This window comes from Echiichthys vipera (assembly GCF_963691815.1).
Source record: "Echiichthys vipera genome assembly, chromosome: 16".
NCBI classification, from domain to species: Eukaryota; Metazoa; Chordata; class Actinopteri; order Perciformes; family Trachinidae; genus Echiichthys; species Echiichthys vipera.
Genome location: NC_139841.1, coordinates 20,504,506 through 20,529,689, shown reverse-complemented (window position 1 = coordinate 20,529,689; position 25,184 = coordinate 20,504,506). Strand labels below are relative to the sequence as shown.

General features: G+C 41.2%; 1 protein-coding gene across 1 annotated transcript in view; it reads right to left on the bottom strand.

The window, feature by feature from the left end:
• Nucleotides 1-4: 4 nt before the first annotated feature.
• ctif (CBP80/20-dependent translation initiation factor) overlaps nt 5-25,184 on the bottom strand; it is a gene marked incomplete at its 3' end in the record, with an annotated part of 53,452 nt that continues 28,272 nt past the window's right edge. The window contains exons 8-14 of the mRNA XM_083930145.1: nt 22,596-22,672; nt 18,466-18,546; nt 13,924-14,512; nt 12,308-12,607; nt 9,506-9,661; nt 820-873; nt 5-172 (exon numbers count right to left, since the gene is read on the bottom strand). Coding sequence (XP_083786271.1) covers nt 5-172; nt 820-873; nt 9,506-9,661; nt 12,308-12,607; nt 13,924-14,512; nt 18,466-18,546; nt 22,596-22,672 — 1,425 coding nt within the window. The remainder of the gene's footprint in view (nt 173-819; nt 874-9,505; nt 9,662-12,307; nt 12,608-13,923; nt 14,513-18,465; nt 18,547-22,595; nt 22,673-25,184) is intronic.

Genomic DNA, 25,184 nt, shown 5'->3' with positions numbered 1-25,184 from the left:
TTAGAGCCTCCAGGGGGCTCCAGCGGTGTGCATGCAGCTCGATGACCTCCATTAGGAGAGAGCGGGTCAGCTGAGATTCGGCCGGACTAAGCATTTTGTCCCTGACGGCTGCTAGAAGCTCTGTCATCATCTCTGGTAGCTGCTCCTCCAGGAGACGCCCCATGCTCTGCAGCTGGAGGAGAGAAAAGGGGATAGGGGGTGGAAGTGAGGAGGCAGGAGGTCAAAGAAAGTGTGTGTCCCTTTTATAGAGCCAGACACAGTGTCTGACACCTTTTTACTGTGGCTGCAGTCAGACAACAGAGGTTCACACACCCTCTGGCCATAGAGCCCTGTGTGTGGGTGTGGTGGTGGTGGTGGGGTGTAATCAAGACTGCAAAGTATGTGGTTGTTTGTGAGCATCTGGAAATATTTTACCAACCAGAGCTCACCTGTCGTTGCTCTGTTGTTTTACCTCTCACACTTATTTCCATATCATTGCTTCTTTTCTACAGAGACCCAAGTCTGATTAAATCCATAGTTCTACTTAAATTCACCTACGCTACTTTATTATTCATAACCCTCAGGAGACTACCATAGAATATCAAATATATGTGTTTGAGATAGCACATGCGGGGGACTGCTCCTGCATGTACTGTGCATTAAAAAAAAAAAATCATGGCTTTCATATACGTCTGTTATTAGAACGTGTTTCTTACATACATGCATTCAGATGTTTTACTGCATTTAATTTTGTTATCTGGCATTTTAAACCAGGCTTTTGCTTTAAACAAAGTAACAAGTAGCAACTGTGTATGTGACTGTATGCGTGGGGGGGCATACCTCCATGGAACAGCACAGGACCGAGTCTTCCTTAACATCTGTGGACTCCAACAGCTAAAAAGGACAAGAACAGACACTGTGTGAATATACTGAAAAGGGCTGCACAAAAAGTGATTGAGAAAATGCTACCAAAGCCTAGCAGATATATAAATATACATATTTGGATGTAGGCCACATGGGGAGATTAAGCAAATGCAAGTGTTTGTGTGTGTTAATCAGTTCACAAGAGAAGGAAAAAAGAAAAAGGCTTAATCCCAATTGTAAATATTTTCTACATTAACATTTTAAATCTTGGAAGACAACACACCAGGCTTTCATCCTGGCAAGCAAGCTAACAATCAGACATCAAGGCTGGCATAATGCACACTGTATAGTATATCCACATAAACACGCAGTGTAGCCAAAAACAAACCGTATAGCTGGTAAACATTCTAGTTGGCTTTCCACCCCCAACACTGGATCCATGCACAGATGGGCATACAACTGGCACCTTCAAAAAACAAAAAGGGCCAGTTCCATTCCAAGAGAACGACAGAGAGCTTCCCATGCTAGACTGAGCATTTAATGTCAGATTAACGCCCCCCAAATGGGTGAAATACAACTTTTTTTGACTCGTCACAAGTCTGTTTCCAAAGCGCTACTTTGATTAACCTGAGGGGGGAAAAGGAATACTGTCTCTTTTTAGCACACAATCGGGAATTTTCCGTGTCAGATGCGTTCTCACTTATCTTTTTGTTGGAAATACTCTGTTTGGTTTAGGTGAGGGGTGGCGCATGGCTAGAGCAGGATTTTTACATTTTTATGACTTACTATACTATGAGGCTTTTTCCACATATTATCCTATGACATTTTATGATTTTTAAAGAAAAAAACATCTTTATGACCTACTAAACTGACTTAAAATGCAGGATACAGGCACACAGTTATGGAAAAACTAAACTAACTAGACAGTGTTTAGAAGCAGGATCTGTTATAATTAGTGGTGGGACACGTTTAAAAAAATGTATCTAATTAATTAGAGGCTTTGTAATTAATTAATAGCGATTAATCGCATATCAATATTTGACACAAGTAGCAACATTTTTCAATTTAAATAGATATTGATATATCACTTAATATACAGTATTAGAAAAAATGATCCATCGGCTAATGACAGTCCCTCCTAGGAGCGTTGTCTGTGCTAACGTTAGCTGCAGCATGTTCAGCATTGGGGTGGAGCGGAGGCTGAAGAGCTCCGGTGGGAGGTGAATTCTTTCTTTCTCAATTTTTACACAGCCGCGCCCTTGTCCATGTTTCCACTTGAACGCCCACTGAACCCAGCAACAACTCATCATCGTGCTTCTCATCGGTTTCATTTCTCTTTTATTTCGTCCTGTGCGTCAGTATTACGGGTCGGGCGGGAACTCGTACAATTAGAAGTGAGTGCAAAAATAAATTGCGCTATTTATTTGTCGCATTATTATCTCTGTAATTAATTAATCGTAATTAACATGTTAAAGTCCCACCCCTAATAATAATAAAGTATGTTGAAAGAAGTTATAGTATAGTGTAAAAGAAAGTTAGAAAACAAAATAATAATCATAGTGTGTTGAAAAAAAAGTTTGGTTAGTAACACTGGTGAGTATAGTGGAGCATTTAACAGCTTAAGAGTCAGATATTCCTCTCAGCAGAGCCTTAAACCTGAGCTAAAAGAGAGTAAATATTACACTTGAATGCAGCAGGCGGCCAGAAACACAACCACATATGAATGAGAATGTTGCTCCATAACATCTGAACGTGTAAATTGCTGGTTTGAATCAACGGGAATAAAACTAAAAAATTGTGATTTTGTTTTTGTTTTTCATTTGGCATGATATAGAGGTGCCCCGTCCAACTGAAAGGAGTCCACCTACCGCGCACATACAAGCCAAATAACAACCAATCAGTTTCAATGCACAGACAAACTGAAGCTTTTGCTTTACGTAAGCACTAAAAGAAAAAGAAAAACACTGTAATGGAAATGACGTCTGAATCTTCATAACTAAAAAAGAAACAATTCATCATAACATCACCACTATCTGATGCTATGATCCACACTCAAAGTGAGCTGGTCTGTTATTTTCACGCTGTAAGATTAATGGTATTCCACCTATCATTCAAGCCCGGCAGTTGCGCAGACGTCAGCTCCTCAGTATGCTCAGACGGGTGTGGTGACAGTGTGGCTGTTTGATGTGGGAACTAAAGTATCGTCGATCCCAGAGAAGGAGAGCTATGTGACAAGGAGGATTAGCTCATAATGAGTTCTCTGGGGAGCCCAGGGTGAAGTTTTTGCTCAATACGTTTTAAATGGTCTAATCTATACTCATTTATAACCAGTTCTCCTATCCACTGTGATAGCTTTTCTTTTCTCTGTCTGTTCTCCAATACGAGAGCTCTCCTCTGTCGCTCCTGCACCATAACATACATTCAATCGCTCCATATTACCTGCATTTTTTCTTACAGTAGTTGTTAAAACAGTCTCTCTGCTAAAGCTGAAAACAGCCAAATCTCTTGTTAGTTACATCATCAAGAAACAAGCGCTCTGCACGGGGAAACCTTGTTATTCCGTGTGATTTCCATTTACAGTATTTTCATTCAAAAGACATTTGATCAGCTACATAAAAGGCAAAAAAACAACCTAGGACAGCCATGATCATCTTGTATTGCTGAATGGAAGAAAATGACTCCGCAAAGTCAGTTAAATATTATGCTGAGCCTTCATCTGACTTCATTACTCAAACGTATGTATATTTTGAAACCTGTCTGGCTGCCTGTCTGGAAATACTCCTGGCGAAAAAAAGGAAATTATGTACGAGTGCTGAGAGAAAAACATGTTTCATCAGAGTACTAATGAGTACTAAGAGTGCTCAAAGTTTAAATTATGACTGCTCCAACTTCAACACTGTTTCCAATAGTTGCATAGCAACTGCAGGTCTGGTGTCAGGACCAGAACTTCCCTTTGTTACATTACATAATGTTACCCTATTTCTGTACTTTACAAAGAGGCATACAAACAAAACAAAAAGTAAAATGTGCATAATCATTTCCCTAATATACGGTCAAATTTGATTGTCTTAGAAAATGAGTGTCCATGTTGACTTTGAAAGGATACCAAGGCACAATATAAATAGCCCCTGAAATCACCACCAGTGTATGTGCATGCTTTCTGCAGTGTGCTACTGCAAACCAATACCTTGATGAAGGCGTCTGTGGGTCACATGCAGGCCATTTGCTTCAGTAAACTGATGGTTTCATTTATTAATTAGAGTGCACTGCTACCTGACATTTGATTTTTCACGACTATTTTGCCGTGCAAGCCTGTTTCTTCTGATGCAGAAATGTCTGTTCTTTTTGTCTTTTGTCAAGTAAACATTTATTTTAGGATGTGCTTTAATGCACTGTAAGTGGAGGATTATCTAAGTGCATCTATGTGGATTGTGGCGTTTTAAAAAACACTATTGGCTCGTGACTCGACTAATGAATGGATGAGGTCACTGCTCACTGTTTTTGCTCTGTCCTATGTACAGCTGTCATGTATACTCAAACACACCTCAGTTGTTACATAATCCTGCAACAACAGAGCCCAGCCGCTGCAACACACACACACACACACACACACACACACACACACACACACACACACACACACACACACACACACACACACACACACACACACACACACACACACACACACACACACACACACACACACACACACACACACACACACACACACACACACACACACACACACACACACACACACACACACACACACACACACACACACACACACACACACACACACACACACACACACACACACACACACACACACACACACACACACACACACACACACACACACACACACACACAGGTACTTTCAAATGGAGACACACAGATGAGCGCACATAATGGCACATAGCTTATAGCAGGAATCCATCAACTACATGTTACAACAGGAAAGACAAAACAGCAGACGGATAAAAATCAGGAACAATTCCTCTGAGAAATGGAGAATGTCGACCAAGCACATGACTAGCAACCACACCAGGGTGGGAAATGAACTTTTTTGTCCACCTGCCACTGTGGCTGAGGGATTCCAACATCTCCCATTGTGTTTTTGGCCTGTGAGTGAAGCAAAATCTAGTCACTAACTGTATGTAACCAGCATTTAGCTGGTGCTAATTTCCAATCCCCAACCACACACACAAATTCACACACATCCTACTTGGTGAGCATGTTGAACAGTTCTCCAGATATGAAAATAGACAAACTGATTTACTTTCGCAGGTGTGTTGCTGGGGACCCAAGGACATGCCTTGTTGATTTTGGTGCAATGTAGACATGTCTAATATTAATATACTTTGAATAAACCATTATGACCACTCAGCGGCAAGGCTTCGGGTCAAGTGGAGTATGTCATCAGCAGCGAGTCACAGATAGGCCTTCTTTATTACCTTGTGATTATGTCAAAACAAGCAACTGAATACCCTTTACCTTCTCTAAGTGCCTTTGAGCGTGTGACAGCTATATCATGCAGCAGGGGGGCACCATATAACTGGCAAGTTGCAACGTAGACGTTCTAAAAGCTTCGGAGCAAATGCATTCCTATGGTACACTGCAGGAGTTTGAAATGGCAACTTAATTTTCTATACATTTCTATTTGAGTAGCCTATAACTTTACATAAGCCAGGAGGGAAACGGTTGGGTGCGTCAGTTGGTTGGCAGTGGAATACTGGTAAAGCCACTGGGGACCAGCTGTCACATTTCATCTTTTATTTTTTCTTCCAGGGCGGTAAAGTCACATTAAGCACAGCTAATCATATCTCTATACTATGTTAAACATACAGTCGGCAACATTTGTTTGATCATAAATACTGAAGCTGACACTCTACTCCGATAGAACAACATAAATCATCCAATCTTAGGGAAAAGAAATGCGCTTCTACGTGCACGTAGAGCCTGTTGTTTGTTTTGCAAAAATCCAAAGCGCCTGTGTCATCTTGTCCACTATGTGCAGAGCTGACTGTCATGCACAGCTTGTGCACACGCCACAGATCCCCTCCTCCCCGCTTGCGCATGTTACAATATGACAGGCATACGCCTCAAGCTAGGCATACGCTAAATGACGTTAGCAGTTGCTATCTATGAGTAAGTTAGCAAGCCTACATCTGTGTAGCGTGTACACCATGCTGTTTATTGATGAGAGAAGACACGGGCGTGTTCACAGGACTCAGGTAAACGCGCACTGACGAGAACGGAGCGGAGAAGCTCAGTGGTAGAAGGGGAGAGGCGTGAGATTTGTAAACATTCGAAAATTGACTGATCGTGCATTCACACCAAAAGCCATGGAGGCAATGAAAGCGTCAAGCTGCCAGTCAAAATCAATGTAAATGGCACAGTGACAAGTGACGTCGCTTCGGGCGACACATTCCGAGCGATAAGATGAAGCGCCCATTGCTTCATCATACGTGTCGCTTTAAGTTGAAAAAATTTAAACTTTTCAAGCGAAAACGCCTTAAGCTGTGCTGCGACAGCCAATCAGCATTGAGACTGCGGACAGCAACATCAAAGTTCTCTGTGAAACCTCCAGGGGCTCACTGGGCTCCCCAAAGCCGCCATTGTTCGAGTCCTTGGGGGAAACCAGACTATCCATTATATTATATCCATAGGAACCTATGGATATAATATAATGGATATAACTATAAACTGTGGATGACAGCAACGTGCCTTTGGGCATCTACTCTGCCAGAAATCCAGAAGAAGAAAGCCGTAACTGCAGAGTGAAGTGTTTCCCGGTCTGATCTACTGGAGCCCCGGGAGCACCCTGTGCAGCTACGGAGGTTAAATCACTGACAGTCTGATCTCACTACAACATAACCGCTCTTTTAAGAGCCACACACTTCATCTGAGAGCTCATGTCCGTTCTTTTAGGTCGCACTCACACTGTCCATCCGTACCGTGCCCAAACAGGTTTTACGGGTAAAGCCTAGTTCGTTTGACCAGTGTGAGTGCAACTGCACCGCGCCTAGCTGCGGCCCGCTTGCTGGTCACGGACTGTTTGGGAGAGGTGGTCTTTTGTAGAGCACGTTTGCACATGTACAAGCACGTGTACGAGCACAAACAAGAGGCCTAATGCAGCTCTGGCGTCATTTTACGCGCGCCTGTTCGGACATAGAAAAAAAAGAGACGGACCATGCGCTTACATTTAAAACAATGGCGGCGAAAGGTTCACATTGGTGTGATGCGGAGGTGGAGTGTTTACTGCAGATTTGGTTGGATGAAAATATTCAAAAACAGTCGGACATGACGCACAAAAACAGGCCTGGTCCGCGGGGGGAGAGGGAGCAAGTACCGTAAAGCCCGGGGCACGGTACAGACGGACAGTGTGAGTGCGCCCTTAGAAGCACTCAGATTCCTGGTTAGTACTAGCATAACTTCCATTTAGCAAAACAGCAGTGTAGGCTGAGCTGGGGGTTACCTGTGAATGAAGCATGATCAAAAATGTGACAAATGTGAGCAAGCAACGAGATACTCGCGTTCCGGGCGATTTAATCGACTCCACCGATTTGATGTGAATGCACGGTGCGTCAACTCGTGATGTACAGAATAAATTAATGAAAGAGATGGGACGATTTAAACAGGCCTTGCTTTGGTCGTTGGGTCCTCATTTGATGCCCCAACATCAAAACAAGGTGGGTGTAGCGGCGTCAAAGTCAGGGCCGTTGTTTTAGCTATCAGCTCTCACTCACATTCACAGTACCTAATGTTTGCATGTAGGCGTAATGCACGACTTACAGAGAGCAGTGAAAAAGTCTTTCATAGTATCTATTTCGGCGCTTATTTCAGCACCATGGACAGAGAACTAATGAGTCTAATTATTAGTAGTCAATGGTTTTAAAAAAAAATAAATAGAAGAAATGCATTTAATTTCATGCTTATTTCTAGTTACCAGCCACAACAGCAATGCTGGTAGTGTGTGTGTGTGTGTGTGTGTGTGTGTGTGTGTCTGTGTGTCTGTGTGTCTGTGTGTGTGTGTGTGTGTGTGTGTGTGTGTGTGTGTGTGTGTGTGTGTGTGTGTGTGTGTGATAAATGTCCTAGAGATGCTTACTGTAGAGGGAACTACCACAGAGGAAGTATTTTTCCAGGCCTTTGTCTGACTGTGGAGAGAGCGTCATAACTGTACAAGATGCAGTCCGGAAACTTTACAGGTGTGTGGTTGAGATTACAGTTCAAATACGTGTGGTCTAAGCAACGGTGCTGTAAGTAGAGGGGTAGAAATTAGGCAAGGGGCCATTGCCCCACCACTTTGCGCCCCGGCTCGATTTGGCGGCTGGTTTTTATCCTATCTAATGGTCTCTAGTTATACAAATATTTTTACATTGTTCACAGGATATGGAGGTGTGTTATAGTGTGTCTACACCCTCTGTCATGCTGTGGAGCCCTGTAACAAGCTGAGAATATGCCCTCGGCATAGACTCAGACAGGGTGTGGATGTCTTGTTGTGTGTCGATTGTTTTGTGTGTTAGCCAGACACTGGGTGTGTGTTGAGTGCCAGACGGGCAGAGGTGTGGGACATGTAGTGAAATTACCCGACATGTGCCTCTTAGCCTGGCTTTATTTCTTCTCTACCTCTCAAACTACACATTAAAATGATTTTACCAAAGTCTATCATCGTTCCTCTTCCTCTCTTTTCTCTTCTACCTGTCATGCCATCAGTAAACTTCCTCTGCGCTAACTGTCAACCTGACCACAGTGTCATCTTCTCTCTTTTCCACCCCTCCCCCTCATCTGCTTCCCCTTTCAATATCCCATCTGTCGTTAACCACTTCTGTATCGCGGTGAGTCTGCTATGGCTACCCTATATGGTTTCCATGGTGACCAAGGGAGAGAGAGCATGAAAGAGCATGACCAGCTAATGAGAAGTGAACCTTGGGTCACGCTTTTTCCTGGAACTGATGGTGTCCTGACTGTTTACACCACTAACCAAACCCCACTGTGGTGTCTCGAGTCTAGACTAGGTCTGGTCAAAACAGGAAACTTGGTGCACGTATCGATCTGAATGGACAAGCTATTCAGATTAATTGGTAATTCACATACTCAAAAAAGGTGTAAATCTTAACAGGGAAAGAATTTCACATTGCCTACAACTGTCATTGCAACTGTATGTCTGGCCTTGATGCCCTTCTGAAAATTGTATATCTGTCGGTGTGACACTAAAAATACAAGCATTAAGTTGCTACACGATCTTACAGCACACTCAACAAAGACGAGAAGGCAGCAAGATGACTCACTCTTATGGGCATTTCTTAAAGATAGGAATGAAGCAAAATGGCCTACACACATTTGCTACTTCTATCATTAACTGTGGGGGAAAAAAGATGCTGAATTGAGAATGTTACTAATTAAGCGTTATTTTATTAAGTTTGTGCTATACATTCATGTTATGGACTTTCTAATATATATATCTCAAGTATGAATTAAAAATGGTGTTAAATTAAATTAATTAAAAAGGAATTAATGCTTATAGAAATGGATCTGCTTAAGTGAAATTTTAAATCCTGTTGGCATGTGGCCTTAGTGCCCTAAAAAAATTGCCCTGCTGCATGTGAAGTGGCTTTGCCCCTTAAATTATGAAATTCCAGACCCAGATACACACCTCTCGTAGGCAGGTGTAGATGGGACACACCAGCACCCTGAATGGCTCGGCAGAGTTGCTCCTCATGGTACCAAACACCTCACACAAGAAGGTGATGAAGCCTAACCACCTTTCAACATCGGATTGCTGGAACTCCTCTCGACGGGCAAAGTCTCTCTGTTGGTCAAAAGACAAATACAGATGCATATTAAGTTTTGAAAATACACTGAAACACTACAGTCTGTCAGGCTTTTTAAAATGTGTAAAACAAGTTGGAAGTAGGCTGTACGTAGGTGGATATTAAAGTGTTTCAGAAATTCATCAGCATAATCACTGTTAACATCTTTGCTATCTCACTGATGGGAGTTTTTGTAGGTGGCACACATATTAACCTTGCAGATTTAAGTACTTAAAGCCAAAAAGCAGTTGAATAACACATTTAACAAATTTATGAATTTCTTTTATCTGCCAGAAGTAGAGGAGAATATGTTAACTTGGTTTGAAAGTGAAGAGCACTGAACTGTGTCAGTGCGGTGATAGTGTTGGGGTTAATATGGGTTAATGCATAATGCGCACTTGTAAAGATGTTATACGGCAGGTTAAACTGAAACTTTATTAACAGTCAGAGCAACTCAATGCTTTTCCAGTGTAATGTCTGTTGCTGAAGTGCACTAGATACACGAGGGGCTTATTCTCAGACTCGTACAACTGCACTGAAGGCCTGCTTGTTCACAGACATACACAGAGTGTGCAGCCTTGAATGGCAAAAACAATCGCACGCACGCAAGCAACAACTCTTGTAACAACTCTTGCAACAACCCAGTAAAGTGGGAGGATAAACATATAGCAAAGCACTCAAAATAAGATGACTGAAGCATTAGAAACAGACAAGTCAAGCTTATTTAAGAAAAAAAGATGAGGAAGGTGCCAACAGAAAAAAGGCAATATGCTCCTCTCAGCTGTAAGTAAATAGCATCTTCCATATGTGACAGTCTGACCACATTTAATGAAAGCAACAACAAAACCTGATGCCTCTCTTTTGATACACTGAGCGGTCTCAGGCTAATTGGCCCCATATTGAGATCCAGGGGTCTGGAAGCAACAACAATTATGACGGCCTTCATTAGCCCACATATGACATTTAAAATGTTTTAAAGCAAAAGGACAAAATGTCAAAGAAGAACAGGGGGTCCATGCTAACTGAGAAGTGGGAATTAAAGTGAGAAATAAAAGGAGGCGACCACACAGCTACAAAAAAATGGGGGAATGAAAAAAAAAAGCAGAGAAAAGGGGCTAAAAGGATTAAGGTAGGATTCACTACTGCTGCGTCAGGGATAACAATCTCAATATCTACAGAAAGAGGTGTTTTGATAGAAAAACACAAACAGAAGGGAGGAGAAAAGAAAAGTGTAGGAGTGCAGCTGAAAAGAGCATCTGCAGGAGAAGGAAACAGGAGTAGGAGTGAAGGGAGGGAAAAGAAGGCAGCAGGTGGGTTAACATTTAGACCTCGAATGTTTTCTGAAAACAGCATGTATGGCACGATTGCCTACTTGTAGACTGTCTGCTGCACTGGTGAGGCTTGTCTGACTCTAGGGATGGAAGAAGGGTCGAAAGGGAGGAGCAGGGTTAGAGGGAGAGAGGGGAAGTGTTCATGGAGAAGTAGCGAGGCACTGGCCCGTGTCGTTCTGGGTGAGGGGAGGCGATAAGACAGGGGAGCGCGGTAATAGAGAGCTCATGAGGGACTAGGAGGGGGAGAGAGGCAGTGAAATATAGAACGGCTCAGAGGATGTTTTCATCCTGGGTGCGAGACTGGAACTGTGCAGTTAAGTGAAGGGGTGGAGGGTGGAGGGGGGGGACAGGTCTCTCTCCCCTGGGTGTTTAGATTTGCTACTTTGCCCACTGACATTTACAACATAAAACACAGTTGGCTGAAAGGGCTTCCTCATAGAACTATGGTTGAAGGAAACTACTAAAATTACAGAAAGGATTTTGTTTAAACATTCACTGGTTTGCCCCAAATTTAAAAAAAATTATAAAATAAATCTACATTATCAAGGGCTGGTAGGCATTTTGAGATCTTATTTACAGTAACCAACGTATTTCATTGGATATTTGAGTGAAATGCAGCTACACATGAATTTAGAAGTAAAACAATAGACTTTAGACATTAGGCTAGACATGAAAGAAAGGAGAAAAGACAAAGGTACTTTTATTCGAAATACAAAAATCTTCAGGGTCATTATTGGTTAATGGAATGATAAAGTTAATGATAATTTTATGTCATAAAAAAGTAGAAAATGCTACTCTCCCAGAGCTCATGGTTAACATCTTATTTGTCCGACTAATAGTATAGATCCAAAGATATTTAATGTTGACCTGTTGCTTGCTAAATGACGATTCAGTCTCAAAACTGCATAATTGTCCATTGATTGAGTTAGCGTTTCAGGACTACTAAAATAAGTCCTGTGACACATCAAACTGTAATGGAGCTTTGAATTCCAATTTTTTTTGGGGGGAATACAAGCATACGAATCATATATATTAAAATATCTAAGTGCATGAAAGTATTTACACAAGGCTACACTTTTTTCTAATTAAAAACGGAAGTTAACACCACTGAGATTCATAACAGTGGTGCTGCACAGACAGCAGAGACAGTCATGACTCATTAACCGTGGCGCAGCTGCAACGTCAGCTCATTATCAAGACAACTGCTTATTGCACAACGAGTAGCCAGTCTCCTCTAGCGATATCTATATCTTTCTCAAACTGTATCTTTGAAGCAGCACCTGCAACTAACCAATCCCCTCCCAGCGCCCTCACCTGCAACATGTTGAGGAGCAGCGATCTGAACTTGGTCCCCTCCACCATAAACAGCGCCATCTTGTCACAGAGCTTGGCAGCGGTGGCGGCGAAACTCCTGTCTGACACGGCCTTGGAATAGATTGTGCTGACCACCTGAGCCAGGGTTTCTTCGGACCGCGCCGAGCACTGCGCCTCCTCCATGAAGGAGGCCAGCTGCTGCTCCACCCCGCTGCTGTTGCTCCTCATGCTGTTGAGAAGGTCCACCAGCCGGTCCATGCTCTGTGACCCGGAGCCTGACGCCTCCACACGTGCCTCTTCCTGAGGCGGGAGATGGAAAAGGACGATATTCAGTCTCAATGTACTGTAGGTTTGACCACAACCTACACTAGGTAGATTAATTCACTGACTTTGCATGCTGCCTTTTATAGTTACTGTAGTTAAAAAATCATGATTACACACGGTGTATAGACAGATTAAAGGCTGCAACTAGTCTAATGTGCTGATGAAAAGTGCATGCATTGTATTTATTTACATTTAATAATATTCACTTGTCATGCTCCGAATGTCTCGATTTGTATTGCTTTGAAAGTGCATGTTGTTTAACAATGGCGATTACATAGAAGTGTGTATTGTTTTAATATTTAAACAATATATTATATTTTATTTATATATTATATACTCAATCACTGAGTAGGTCAGTTTGGTCAAGTTTGCATTTGTTATTATCATTTAGAGTAGCAGAAGGGGGGATTGTCTCAACCATTTATCATTTACCGTTAGCTATCTATTTGAAATTCTCTGCCAACAAGTTTTCACATACTTTCAATTGCAACATTTGGTTTTCACTGTGCACATATTTTTCAAAATAAACTGTAATTTCAAGTACCCCTGGTTGGGAATAACTGTACTAATGTATGCACATTTCATGGTAATAGCACATGACATCATCAATATGGTGTGAAACCCAAACAGTGGTTTGGGGCATGTGCTATATGCTAGATGTTATTTTGGTTTAGTGATCTGCATTAATATTACTAAGAAAGCACACTGTGTAACTTATGAACCAAATTAACATGAAAGCCCGGTGCCGAAAGAACTATGAAAAAATCAATTGAAATTTGCTTAAATACGTTGCAATATAAATATATTAATTGCTGGAGTTCAGTACAACCTTATAAAGCGAAAGCTGGCTCTGAGACTGGATTCATTGATTCACTGACATTGCTGTTTATTAATTCCTGCCTTGCTGCCTGCTCGGGAGTCACATGCTGTCAAATCAAACCCCCCCCTGGTGCTAATGAGTTAGAGGAGGAAGAGGAAGCTGGGAGCAGCAACACAGTTGAAAACATCAAAAACTGTTAAGATAATGCTGCTTTAGTTTCTTCACCTCCTCAGTGAGAGCATGTACTCCCCTCCCTGCCCGTCTGGGTGTCAATCTGAATGCCAAAGCAGCATATGACTAAAGCAAGGTAGCGTAAGAACGTGTCTACATGTCTGTATATTAATGACAGTGCGTGTGTGCCTGGACATAATGAAAGTAATTATACGACTAAATGGTAGAGTGTGTGTAGATACACACATTAGTCCTGACTGCCTTAATACTGACTGACGGGCACTAAGCAGCTTTTCGGTACCTTGTCCTTTAGTCTCCTCCTCAGTCTCTCCTTTGACGACTGCAGCAAGTTGATTTTGGGCTGCTCCGACTGGCCCTCGTTTTCTTTTCCACTTCCTGGTGGGATGGGAGATTCCTTCCCCACTGTCAGATGTGGGAACGCTTCTGTATTGGGTGTTGACTCAGGTCTGAACGATTCATTGGGACTCTTGCTGCTGTAGTCTTGAGGTGGTCTAATCTGCTCGTCACCCGGTTTTACATTCTCAGTCTCTTTGTCTTTGGTTGTTCTTGGAGGTACTCCTTTATCACTTGTAGCATTTGTCTGTCCATGACCTTGACCTTTCTGATTGTGGTGCCAACGTCGGTTCTGGCTGTATCCGTGGTGCGGAGGTCCTCCTTGGCGCTGCTGCCCATGTCCTCCTTGATACTGGCGAGGCGGTCGACCCGCACTACTGTTTCTGTTATCTCCCAGTTCTGTAAAATTCTGCTGCTGTTGGTTTGGAATTTGTTGTTGGGTTTGATCTCTCTGGTGCTGTGGTGACTGCTGTTGTATCAGCTGAGGTTGGTTCTTCCCTCCGCCTCCTCCTCCCCCCTGAGGCCGCTGCTGTCTCCTGGAATGAGAGCAGGTTTCAGTTAGCTTCAGTAGGATGTAGCAGCAGCTGGCTTGTACCTTAAACTGCTCTGATACACTCTGGCCACCCCTCTGTGTAACCCTGGCACCATGATGGACTCCCTGCCCCTCTGTCCACCCTCAAAACTTGTTGTTAAGTAACCATCAACCAACCATCATGTACTGGTACAATCTTTAAGTAACTAAAAATCCAAAAGCCCAATGGCTGCTTACATGTGGATGCACAGTATGTCTGTGTTTGCCTGTCCTGCATAGCTCTGTCCTTTTGCTGTACTGGCCCTGGGCTCGACAGGCAGCTGACATATGGTCCAGGGGATTAGTCACCCTGGCATCGAGGAGGCATCCTATTATCTGCCTCAGTCTGTGAACCAGCACAATCTCAACAAGCACACCTTTGCTCAGATACACTCACTCTACTAGTGCTTTAGATTTTTTGAAATTGTGCAGGCGAATGAAGGTGATTTGCATCTCGTGGTCATAGGGCTGTATATAATTCATCTGTAACAGATTGTCCATCAAGGCTAATAAAATTATTAATTTAATTTTGGGTCACAAGCCAAACCTGTCTGTCAGTGAGCCTGTTTTAGGAACCATATATGTACATAATACATCTACTGTAGTTCACATACTTGATTAATTTTACCTGCCAGAGACTGCGGATGGAAAGAAGCTAGTTGTCAAATATGATAGAAAACATTCCCTGTCTTTGCTTTCTGTCAAATATATTCAATTAAACAAAAGCACAAATTTAAGGACATTGTACAGTTTCTTTAAGTGCGTGCTTTTGTTTCACAGTTTAGCACATGGGCTAGACTGTAACTCTTGCATAAATGATGAAATCAAGTAGCTGGGCATGTTGGCAGACAGATAACTGGTTAAACCCCTAATTGAACCAATAGCAAATTAGATGAACCATCAAAATCTAGGAAATGTTTGAAATTGATAGACAGCTACAATACTCATGTCTGAATTTAAGTGATTCTAGTACATATAAATGTTTAATGTTGAACCCTGTGTGTTGGCAGACCTTTGCTCCAAGAGATTTCAACAATTAGGACTCAATACTTCCACTGGACATAGAGACTGAATATGAATGCTTGTACATAAAAACACATGAACACACAAACCAGTCACACTACTGTGTATCGCAGAGAGTGAGAGCTAACTATTTAGTAAATATGCATAGTTTTAGCAATAAAGCCATCATTAGCATGGCATATAGCATAAACAATCATATTAGATGTGTCTGTGAAACACAATGCTTTTGAAAAAAATATATATTTCTGCTTACATAGTGACAAGGTCATTGGTAAGTTAAAACAGAGTCAAAGTTTCCTCTCTCTTGGCATACTCGGGACAAGGTTTCTTTAGAGAACAGAATAGAAAGAAAAATCTGTGACATCCACTGGGCTGTGTAAGCCTCGTGAAGGCTGGGCTGATGAGAAAATAAAGGCAACTTTCCTACGAGTTCATCAGTGCCAAGACTGCAATGTCTGTTTTCGTTATTCTTCATAGAAGCCCTTTCTTTGACTTTTCTGATTTAACAAACTTTCAATAGCCAGATTTTTAGACTGAAACATTAAAGATGAATCAAAAAAGCCAGACATTTCTGAGACTGCATTACAAAAAAACCCACCTTGTGAACGAGACCTGTGCGTCACTATCATACTTAAAAGTTAAGTTTGTAAACTAAATCCTTTTCCGAAAAATGAATGCAAGAACAACCTTGGAAATGTTCTTTGAGCTTAAAAAGAGGACTAATATATTCCCACAGCATGTGCGGGTCAAACACATCTTAGCAGAAAGACGACAGCGCTGATACATGGCAGAGTTGATGGATGTTATCGAGCCCTCGGAATTCAAGTGAACCGACCTAACCGACCTTTGCCGAAATTAAAAAGAAGATTTTAAAAGTGGTAGAAAGTGGAGGGCTTTGTTCAGCAAACATTTCAGTCATTGATTTTTAGGCCTGATGAAAAGAACTAAGTGAAGGGCTGCCTATGTATGTGCACTGTGTGTATTGTATGTATATAATACTTTTCTTGCATTAGAGTCAATTTAATCTCTTTTTGGAGTTTTGGAATGTTGGCTGTGCAAAAAAAACAAAAACAATTTAAGACATTGAATTGGGGCTTTGGGAAATTGTGACATTTCACAGACGAAATGTTGAGGGGAAAAAAATCAGCAGATATATTGGTAATGAAAACAGTCATTAGTTGAAACCCTAGTTGTTTTTTTTCTGTTATGGAAATTTTCAGGTTCATGCTTGTATTTTGTGTTTCTACTTGTACAGAATTTTTCTCATGCTTCTATATATGTATCTCTGTCTGATTCTCTTAAAGCCCCTCTCCTGAAAACGCCCAGTCTGCTCTGATTGGTCAGTGTTTCCGGGGTCTACATCTCCGCATCTGTGCTCTGCCCTCGCTGTCTCTGTGCCGTCCGTTGCAGCTGGCGACTGACTGTTAGAGAGAGTACAGCAGCACTTTCTGCCATGACGTTAGCTTTATTTTGATTTGATTTATGTTTTTATGCTTATTGTTACTCTGATCCTTTTCCGCCTTTGTATCGAAACTGTTACACAATAATTTCAATTTCAATAATAAATAAAGCTTCTTGAATCTTGAATCTTGAATTGAAAAATCGCCAATAAAGGCTTCTGAAGCAAAAAAGACACACCTGGACATGTTGAACCTAGGGAGAATTTCACAACATCAACCAAGATTATAGCTTTTCCTAAAGTTACATGTAGCAGTAAACCGACTGTAACAGAGTACATAGCAACACTTTCTAGGACTTTATACGAACCCTGTACATATGAATGTGTGTGACAGAGGCACAGACAAAGTGAATGTTTCCAAGTATATTTATAGTCTATTTTGTGTGTGGTTCACTTGGTTTATGTCTTGTCTAGCCCCTCTGCTTCCCTCTCTCAGGGAGGTTGTCAGACAGTTCATCTTCTGACTCTCTCCTCTACCCAACAGCCTGCCTCCAACTCAAATATCCTCAGCTCCTTTCTTAGTCGTATGTTCATCAGCCCCACAAAAACATCTATAGCACACAATGATCAGAGAACACCCTCTTGTCAGGCACTCAAAGCAGCATCCTTCAATGTCTGTTCTTCTTTTCTTTGGCAAACTTTTATAACTACAAGGCTGCCGATTAACATTTTAATGTTTTAGTGTTTTTACCTAATCATAAATTAAAGTATGATAGCTTCACATTGACTGACAGAATCCGTGAGACCTCATTTAATGACTGCAGTGGGTGTGATTTTATAATCTTCTCCGAAAAACTCTGAGTCTCTAACACACACACACTTCTCTGGCAATCAATTTGATCTTTACACTAGCTGTTAGTTTAGGCTCAGCTCTAATAAGCCCTTCTCCTGATCTGCTGGTGATGCAGAGAGGTGAAAGTGAGACAGTAATAAAATGTTAATCACATTTAATGACTCTGAGCTCCGCAGTAGCTTGAGTGTTGCTCGATCAGGCATTCAGGGAGATGTTTGCATTAAGGATGAATGATGGGGCCACTGATGAAATTTCATCTCACAATTCCTTGTAACTTAGAAACAGGTCGTCTCTGGTGCTATCATCCATCTAATCAAATGAGAAACTACTATTTTTTTTGGGGGGGGGGGGGGGGGGGGGGGATAAATCTGGTATGATTAGGGTATAAATCAGGTTAAAATTAGTGTTGGCTGTTTCCTGGCTTGGTTCCCTGTTTTTAAGTCCCTCTATTTTCCTCCTACCTACCTCTTACGTTCAGCTATTCCAGTATTTAATAAAAAAATAAAGCACCTCGTACTTGTCTCGTCAATTATCAGCTGACCCTAAGTATTTGTCAAGTAGAATAACTTCAATCACTGTCAATTTTTGATTATGTATCCAGGTCCCGTTCTGTGCAAAGGATCTGGCTTCTGTTGTCACTAACCTGGCTGAGACTTGCCGCTTTCCCCCGGGGCCAGTAGGCAGAAGTATGGTTAACTGGTCTCGGATGAACTGATCAACTGTTCTACAAGCAGGAGAGGAGGGTGCGCCACAATGCGGACGAGTGAAAGGATGGAGAGTGGAGTAAAGAGTGGCAAAACAATTAGTAGAAAACGCCGGGGAATTTTTGAAGATAGCGTCAAGAAGACAGGGGATTAAAGGAGATAACAGAGAAGGAGGAAAAAAGCAGGGGAAAAAAACAAAAAAACAACTACAGGTTGATAACTATGTCATTCAAACATCATGCATAGAACTACAGGAAGTGGTAACCAAAAAGGTGAAATGAATTGGCAGATATGATCATGTCAGGAGATAGGACGCTGCTTATCGATCATGACTGTTGCAGTGGATATATGTGGATGGCGAACTCGTGGACCATTGGTTGAGCCAAACTAGCAAATCAATTGCCCCGGGGGAAGAGAGGCCTGCAGGCCAGTCAATACCACGGTCAAAGCTTCATACATGCCACAACACTAGACTGTGGGGAGGCAGGGGTTGGCTGCCTGACTGAACATTTGCATTATTCTGTTTTAACAAGTTTCAAGATTCAATATCTTAGGAACATACTGAATGTATGTGCATACATGTCTGCATAAATTGGAGATTACAGTCAATATCTTTGAGTCATCATGGCCAGATGCAGAAAAGCAGGCGGTTCATAGTAGACAGACCTGCTGTATACTTAAACTCAAGTGCATAAATGCATGTTTGATCATAAAAGGGATTGGAGTTGCTACTCCATGTTATGATGTTAAGTGCCACGCAAACTCTTAAAAATTATCTTTTTCAACTCAGCAGCTCACCCTTAACTACTCAATTGTTGAGCTTAACCCTTTTTTATAAAGGTATGTGAGAACGGGCTGCTTAACCAGGCAGGTACTTTTAAGTGTTAAAAAAAATCGTTTTCATTTGTAATTCATATTTTTTAGTAAGAATGACAGAATTAAGTCTAGATGTGTGAAAGCTATTCAATAACAAACATTTCTTTATCTTAAAAAGCGCTGAAAGGAAAGAACAAGGAGCATACTAGCTTTTTCTTTGCCCATTTTCTGTTTTGGAGCCGAGAGCGGTAAGCAGCACATTCCAGTAAATCACAACTAATTTCAGCCCTGCTTGACGTGCATACTAAAGTAGAAACACATGCACTACCACCCCTTTCTTTTCTTTGCTGCCGCAGCCAGCCTACACTTTTCCTTTACTCAATGTCACAGTCTCACTCCGTTTCTCTTTCTTGTGCTTTATTCAACACAACCCTCGCGCTTTGCACATGTTGTAAAACTATCAATATTCATCGCCATATTTCATCATCAGTTTACTTTTAGCCCTTTTTCTTTCACATCACATACCGTACAAAACAATAACATACCATGAATATAACATTAGCTGTGTGGTTTCTCATTACAATGAATATTCATTGACACAGGCCATTTGTTGTTCTTTCGGGGAACATGAAGACAGTATCGACATAAGAAGATTAGCGTGATTAGCAGTTTGATAGACAAACGTCCAGTTTATATATTTGATGAGCAAACATGCAAAGCTTTAAAAAGACAATATTTGAATGCCATTTTCTGTCAACTGGTGAGTCTCTATAGGGCTTCGTATAGAACTTGTACTTCGAGAAGCTTGATTAACGTGTGTGTCACGTAGGTGTAAAGGAGCTGAAAAATCAAGATTTGTACCATAATATATTTTTGATCAAATAGATTTAATAAAATTGGTATGGAATAAAGTATTGTTCAGTGACCGATATCAAAGTCAAGCCTGATTCTCAGTTTCCACACTTTCATACCTTTTATGAACACTTAAGAAGTCCCCACAGTGGGACTAATAAAGGATTGTTTTATCTTTATACCGTTCTTGTGGCTAGTCGCAATGAGCCTTTCACGTCCCATTTATAGTTTTTGTGGTTGCTTGTAAACGTGTATAAAAGCCTTCCTTACTAACAACTAAGATGACATTCAACATTCTCCGCTAACCTTTACACATATGGAAAAACTTTGCTTAAAGCCCAGATTGTTTGATAGGCGCTATAGGATGCCTCTGGCTACAAAGAACATAATAAGATGTACTTTATGGCACAGAAAAATGCAGTGGCTATGGGTTTTATTACTTCGTGGACAATAAAGCTGTATTCGATTCAAGATCCTCATTTCTGCCATCTCCCTGTCTCTCAAATTATTGCGTATTGTAAAAAAAATTAAATAATATGAAACATTTAGCCAACTGCTGACAACTGCATTGTGAGAACAGGCATGGCTTCATTTCTCTTTCCACTCTTTATAAAATTCTGCTTACAGAGTTGTACTGATCCCCTTTTCATGTCCATCCAGTCTTCTTGTCCTCCACCGCATCTCTCCTTTCATTTTTTCCCCACACTAATCCTGCTGTCTGCATCTCTGCAGTCTGAATATATTTGGCCAACCTGTACGATGCCTTGTGACGTTAATGGGCTTTGCCTCGGCTGTATGTTACCTCAGAATATAACCATGTAAGATATTGATGCCAATACAATGCTAATGTTCAAATTATAGCCTGGTCCTAATCATATACCCCCACTGAAGCCAGTGTAACATTTGCAGGAAAAGAACAAATGTCAAATATCTGAGTTCATCACTAAAGAGTCCCTGAGTAGAAACTACATTTTTAGTCCAATTAACATCGCATTTGTCGCGATTCAAAGCTTCTGAATATAAGTAATTCAACCTTGTGATAAGACTTAGATATTTAAGTTTAAGAATTTGCCTTTAAGCTCAACAATTCTCATTATTTGGTATTTCTGTAAGCATTATTCATTTAACTCCTGCGCTGTTTGAGCATCCTAGGCAGCGTCTTTGTTTCACATTTTTCAGTTAGTCCCAATGATGCAAAAAGGGTTGGGCTGGGGTGTCTGGTAGCGGGAAAGGAGTATGCTCTGATACGAGCCATGCCTCTGTGAAACAGGGTGGTCCAAATCTTTGGTCAATGTGTAGCTGATCCTGTGCAAGTCATTAACTGTGACACAAGTGAAACATCCACGTGACTATTTCCACCACCCTGTAAGTCTGTTTGTCACGTCAAAGTTTCAGTTCGTATAACTTGATAAAAACAAAGAGCAGCCTCAGACTTTCTGGCCACACTCTTAAGTTCAGGTTCTGTTTCGTTACTAAAGGTCATGATACTTAGACCCACATGTGCGACAACAGACAAATACACACGTATGTGAAACTTCCCCTTAAATACAAACTGTAAAGCACTGACAAGCGTGCTTGGAAGCGTACAAGAAAACAGGATGGCCTCTTGTTAAAATTTCCAGTTCACAAAACAAACCAAAGCAAACTGCTGTTGGTCCAAGTTTATATTTTTGTTCTTTTATTTTTGCCAGGCCATGGCACATAAATACAATAGTTCTGGACAGAACCAATTACTCTCTTTACTTAAAAACAAGGATGAAAGTGCTGTTGTCCATTTGGTATAGCTACAATTTCCTCTTTTTTAACCACAAATACAACCCAAATATTTTCTCTTTGCCTGTCTCTTAGCAACTGACGAACAGTTTTCCAGTGACATCAGGGCAGGGAGCACGAGAACGAGAGAGAGAGAGATTTTTTTTTTCTCTCTTAAGGACGTGGTTTCAATGAAGTCAGACTTGGGTGAAATTAAATTTCAGTGTGTACAATTAGAGTAGATGTGCCAGTACAAAATGTAGTGGTAGAGTTGAGAGTTTGGGGACAAATTGATAGGTTAAATGTCGCAAAGCACGAGGAGTAAATCCATAATGAGAAGAGAGAAAGCTCTAGTACTGTAGGCAAACACGGGTGAGTGAATAACTAGCTTAATTTTTGGTGAGTGACCTATTAAACAGGAAAAAACCTTGAATGTCTCCTTAATGTTTTTTTTTTTTTCTTTTTCCTGTCTGCAGTGGAGTGTGGAGCCTGCATTCCTGTCTTGACACTGCTTTGGCTGAGGAAAGATGTTAAGGCTATAGGACTGGCTGTGCGCAGACATCTGACATCAACAGAAAAAACATTCCCTCTCAGTGAGGTGGGTATGTGTGTTGTGCGTGCGTGCGTGTAAGCTTGCATGCGTCATTACCGTCGGTCATTCCTCTTGCGTCGGAAGAGCTTTTTGGTGTGTGCGATCTCGGCCTCATTAGGAAGGGGTGGGAAGACCTGTAGGGGACAAATCACAGAATAAGAGACAGTTCCTGTCAAGACCAGCAATAGATCACAACACAATTCAGCACCACTGTACATGTAAAAGTACCTCAAGTGCTTTGATTTTCTAAGAAATACAGACAAATTCCAGCCTTTTTCTTCAGAAAACTGTTGACAGACCTCTTCAGAAGAATATATACATCAAATGGAAAGATCTTTATGTTTGGACAAAATGTGTCTTATTTACAGAGTAAAGGGATTAAGCAAAGTTGCATGTAAGAATGTGAGAGGGAAAGAGAAAGAAATGATTAGGGTTGCAACTAAGGATTATTTTAATTGTATTTATAAATGTCAGAGACTTAAGTTTAAAAACAGAGGCAACATGTTCAAATGTCTTGTTTTGTTTGACCAACTGTCTGAAATCCAAACAGAGTTTACAATCATATAAAACAGAGAAAAGCAACAAATACTCACATTTAAGGAGCCTTAAACCAGCAAATTTTGTTCGTTTTTTACTTTAACGAGGATTCGATCATTTAATGGGGAGTTAACATGCCTGTGTGTGTGTGTGTGTGTGTGTGTGTGTGTGTCTGTGAGGGTGGAAGACCGAGAGGCAGCATGTGTGTGAGAGAAAGCTGTATAACGTTATCTCTGCTGGAATAGCCGTTTTAATAATATTGCGTGGCAGGATGCAGTGCTGTTAAGGAATCCGTGAAATTTCCTTCTCTCCTGATTTAAACATTTCTCCGGATTTATAAACTCATGGCACTGCCTTGGGAAGCGTACTTCTTCCTGTCAAGCAACGGATGCAACAGGAATTTTAAGCTACAGGAACTATTTAATGATATTAAAACTAGAAAATGAAAGAGTTATTCGGGTAAATAAACAAGATATTTTTTATTTTATGTTGTATAGGACTTTAGCATGGCTTACTCGTATAGTTCATTTCCCGTGAAAAGAAAATAAATTCATCCATCACCCATCAAACGTCAGCCCTGTCAATCAAAACAGCACATTGCCTGCTTTCTCAGCATCACGATATGCAGCTGTTACCATGGTTACAGGTTGCCTAGGACCAGTGCTGTTGTGTATACATACAGTGTGCAACAGTAGATGGTGCATAAATGTGTGTGATTATGTATGTGTGTGCATCAGGAGTCCAAGGCATCATGTTCAAAGCAGATACTGTACACTGCATGAATAGTGGATGGAGTTTGTGCCGGTAAGCGTCAATGTCAATCAGAGCTCAGGGATGCATGTGTGTGTGCTGTGCAGCAAATAGTTGCAGGCTGATGCAACGCAAAAAGCCCCAAATTTCCCCAAACTCTAAACCCAATGCATTGTGCAAGAAGGTGACCGAAGTCTCTAAAGAGAGAGGCGGGGCTCTGTGCACGGTTTCTGTTCTTGGTACAGTTCTATTCCTTTATCATCTTGGTAAAAGTGTTAAAACATAAACATAAGAGTCTGATCTAAGTGCACCTTGTTGCATGACCAGTAAAGCATTTAACACCATACAACGATACAATTGTCCAATGCTTTTTTCATTGGATCTAGAAGCCGTTGCAATGCATAGTTGGATTATTCCAATCTTTTTATACCCTCACAGCACTCTATTTTGTGTTCTCTTCTTGGATTTTGCTTGCATGTTTGGTTTCCATTGGTAGAGAAGTAAGAAGAGGTTGTGGTGGATTTTGTACAGTTAAGACAAGAAAAGCTCAGATTTGTTTCTTTTCACTGAGGCTTACATTTAAATATACTGTAGGAAGGAAAGAAAGGAAGAGGAGAGTTCAAGAAATGGTTGTAAACTGTTCTGTGGTGCTTTAATGACTTAAGGCAGTCTTTTACTAATCCACAAGGACAGCAATCATGTCTACATAGACCATACCTATACAGCATCGTCACTGTTTTGCATGAGCACAAACACGCAGAGTAAAAATTCTGCTAATTTCTTTGCGTCAATGGATTTCTATGATTGGCCTCTTTTGCACAAACATACTGTACAGACTTCCAGAAACACATCCTGTACATATTCTAATGAGTTTGCTTGATATTCGACACTGCTGCTCTAACCTACTTCTCTGTCAGAGTGGCTGCTGGGGGATCACTGGATTCTGATTCAATCCAGATGTGAGAGGCAGAAAAATGTGTGTGTGTGTGTGTGTGTGTGTGTGTGTGTGTGTGTGTGTGTGTGTGTGTGTGTGTGTGTGTGTGTGTGTGTGTGTGTGTGTGTGTGTGTGTGTGTGTGTGTGTGTGTGTGTGTGTGTGTGTGTGTGTGTGTCATGGTAATATTTAAAAAAAGAAGACAAACAAACACTTGAACATTCTGTTAGTACAAAGCTACACTATGACCAGAGACTTTACATATAAATCCAAAAATTAATATCTATGCAATTCTGCTTTTTTCCCCCAGACTGCTTCAACGACTTGCCACTAGAATGGTCTGACAGGGAGGAAAAGTAGGCGGAGAAAGAAAAAGAAAGAAACGGAGGAACTGTTGCATGTTTAGCTACTGTAGTTTTCCTCTAGG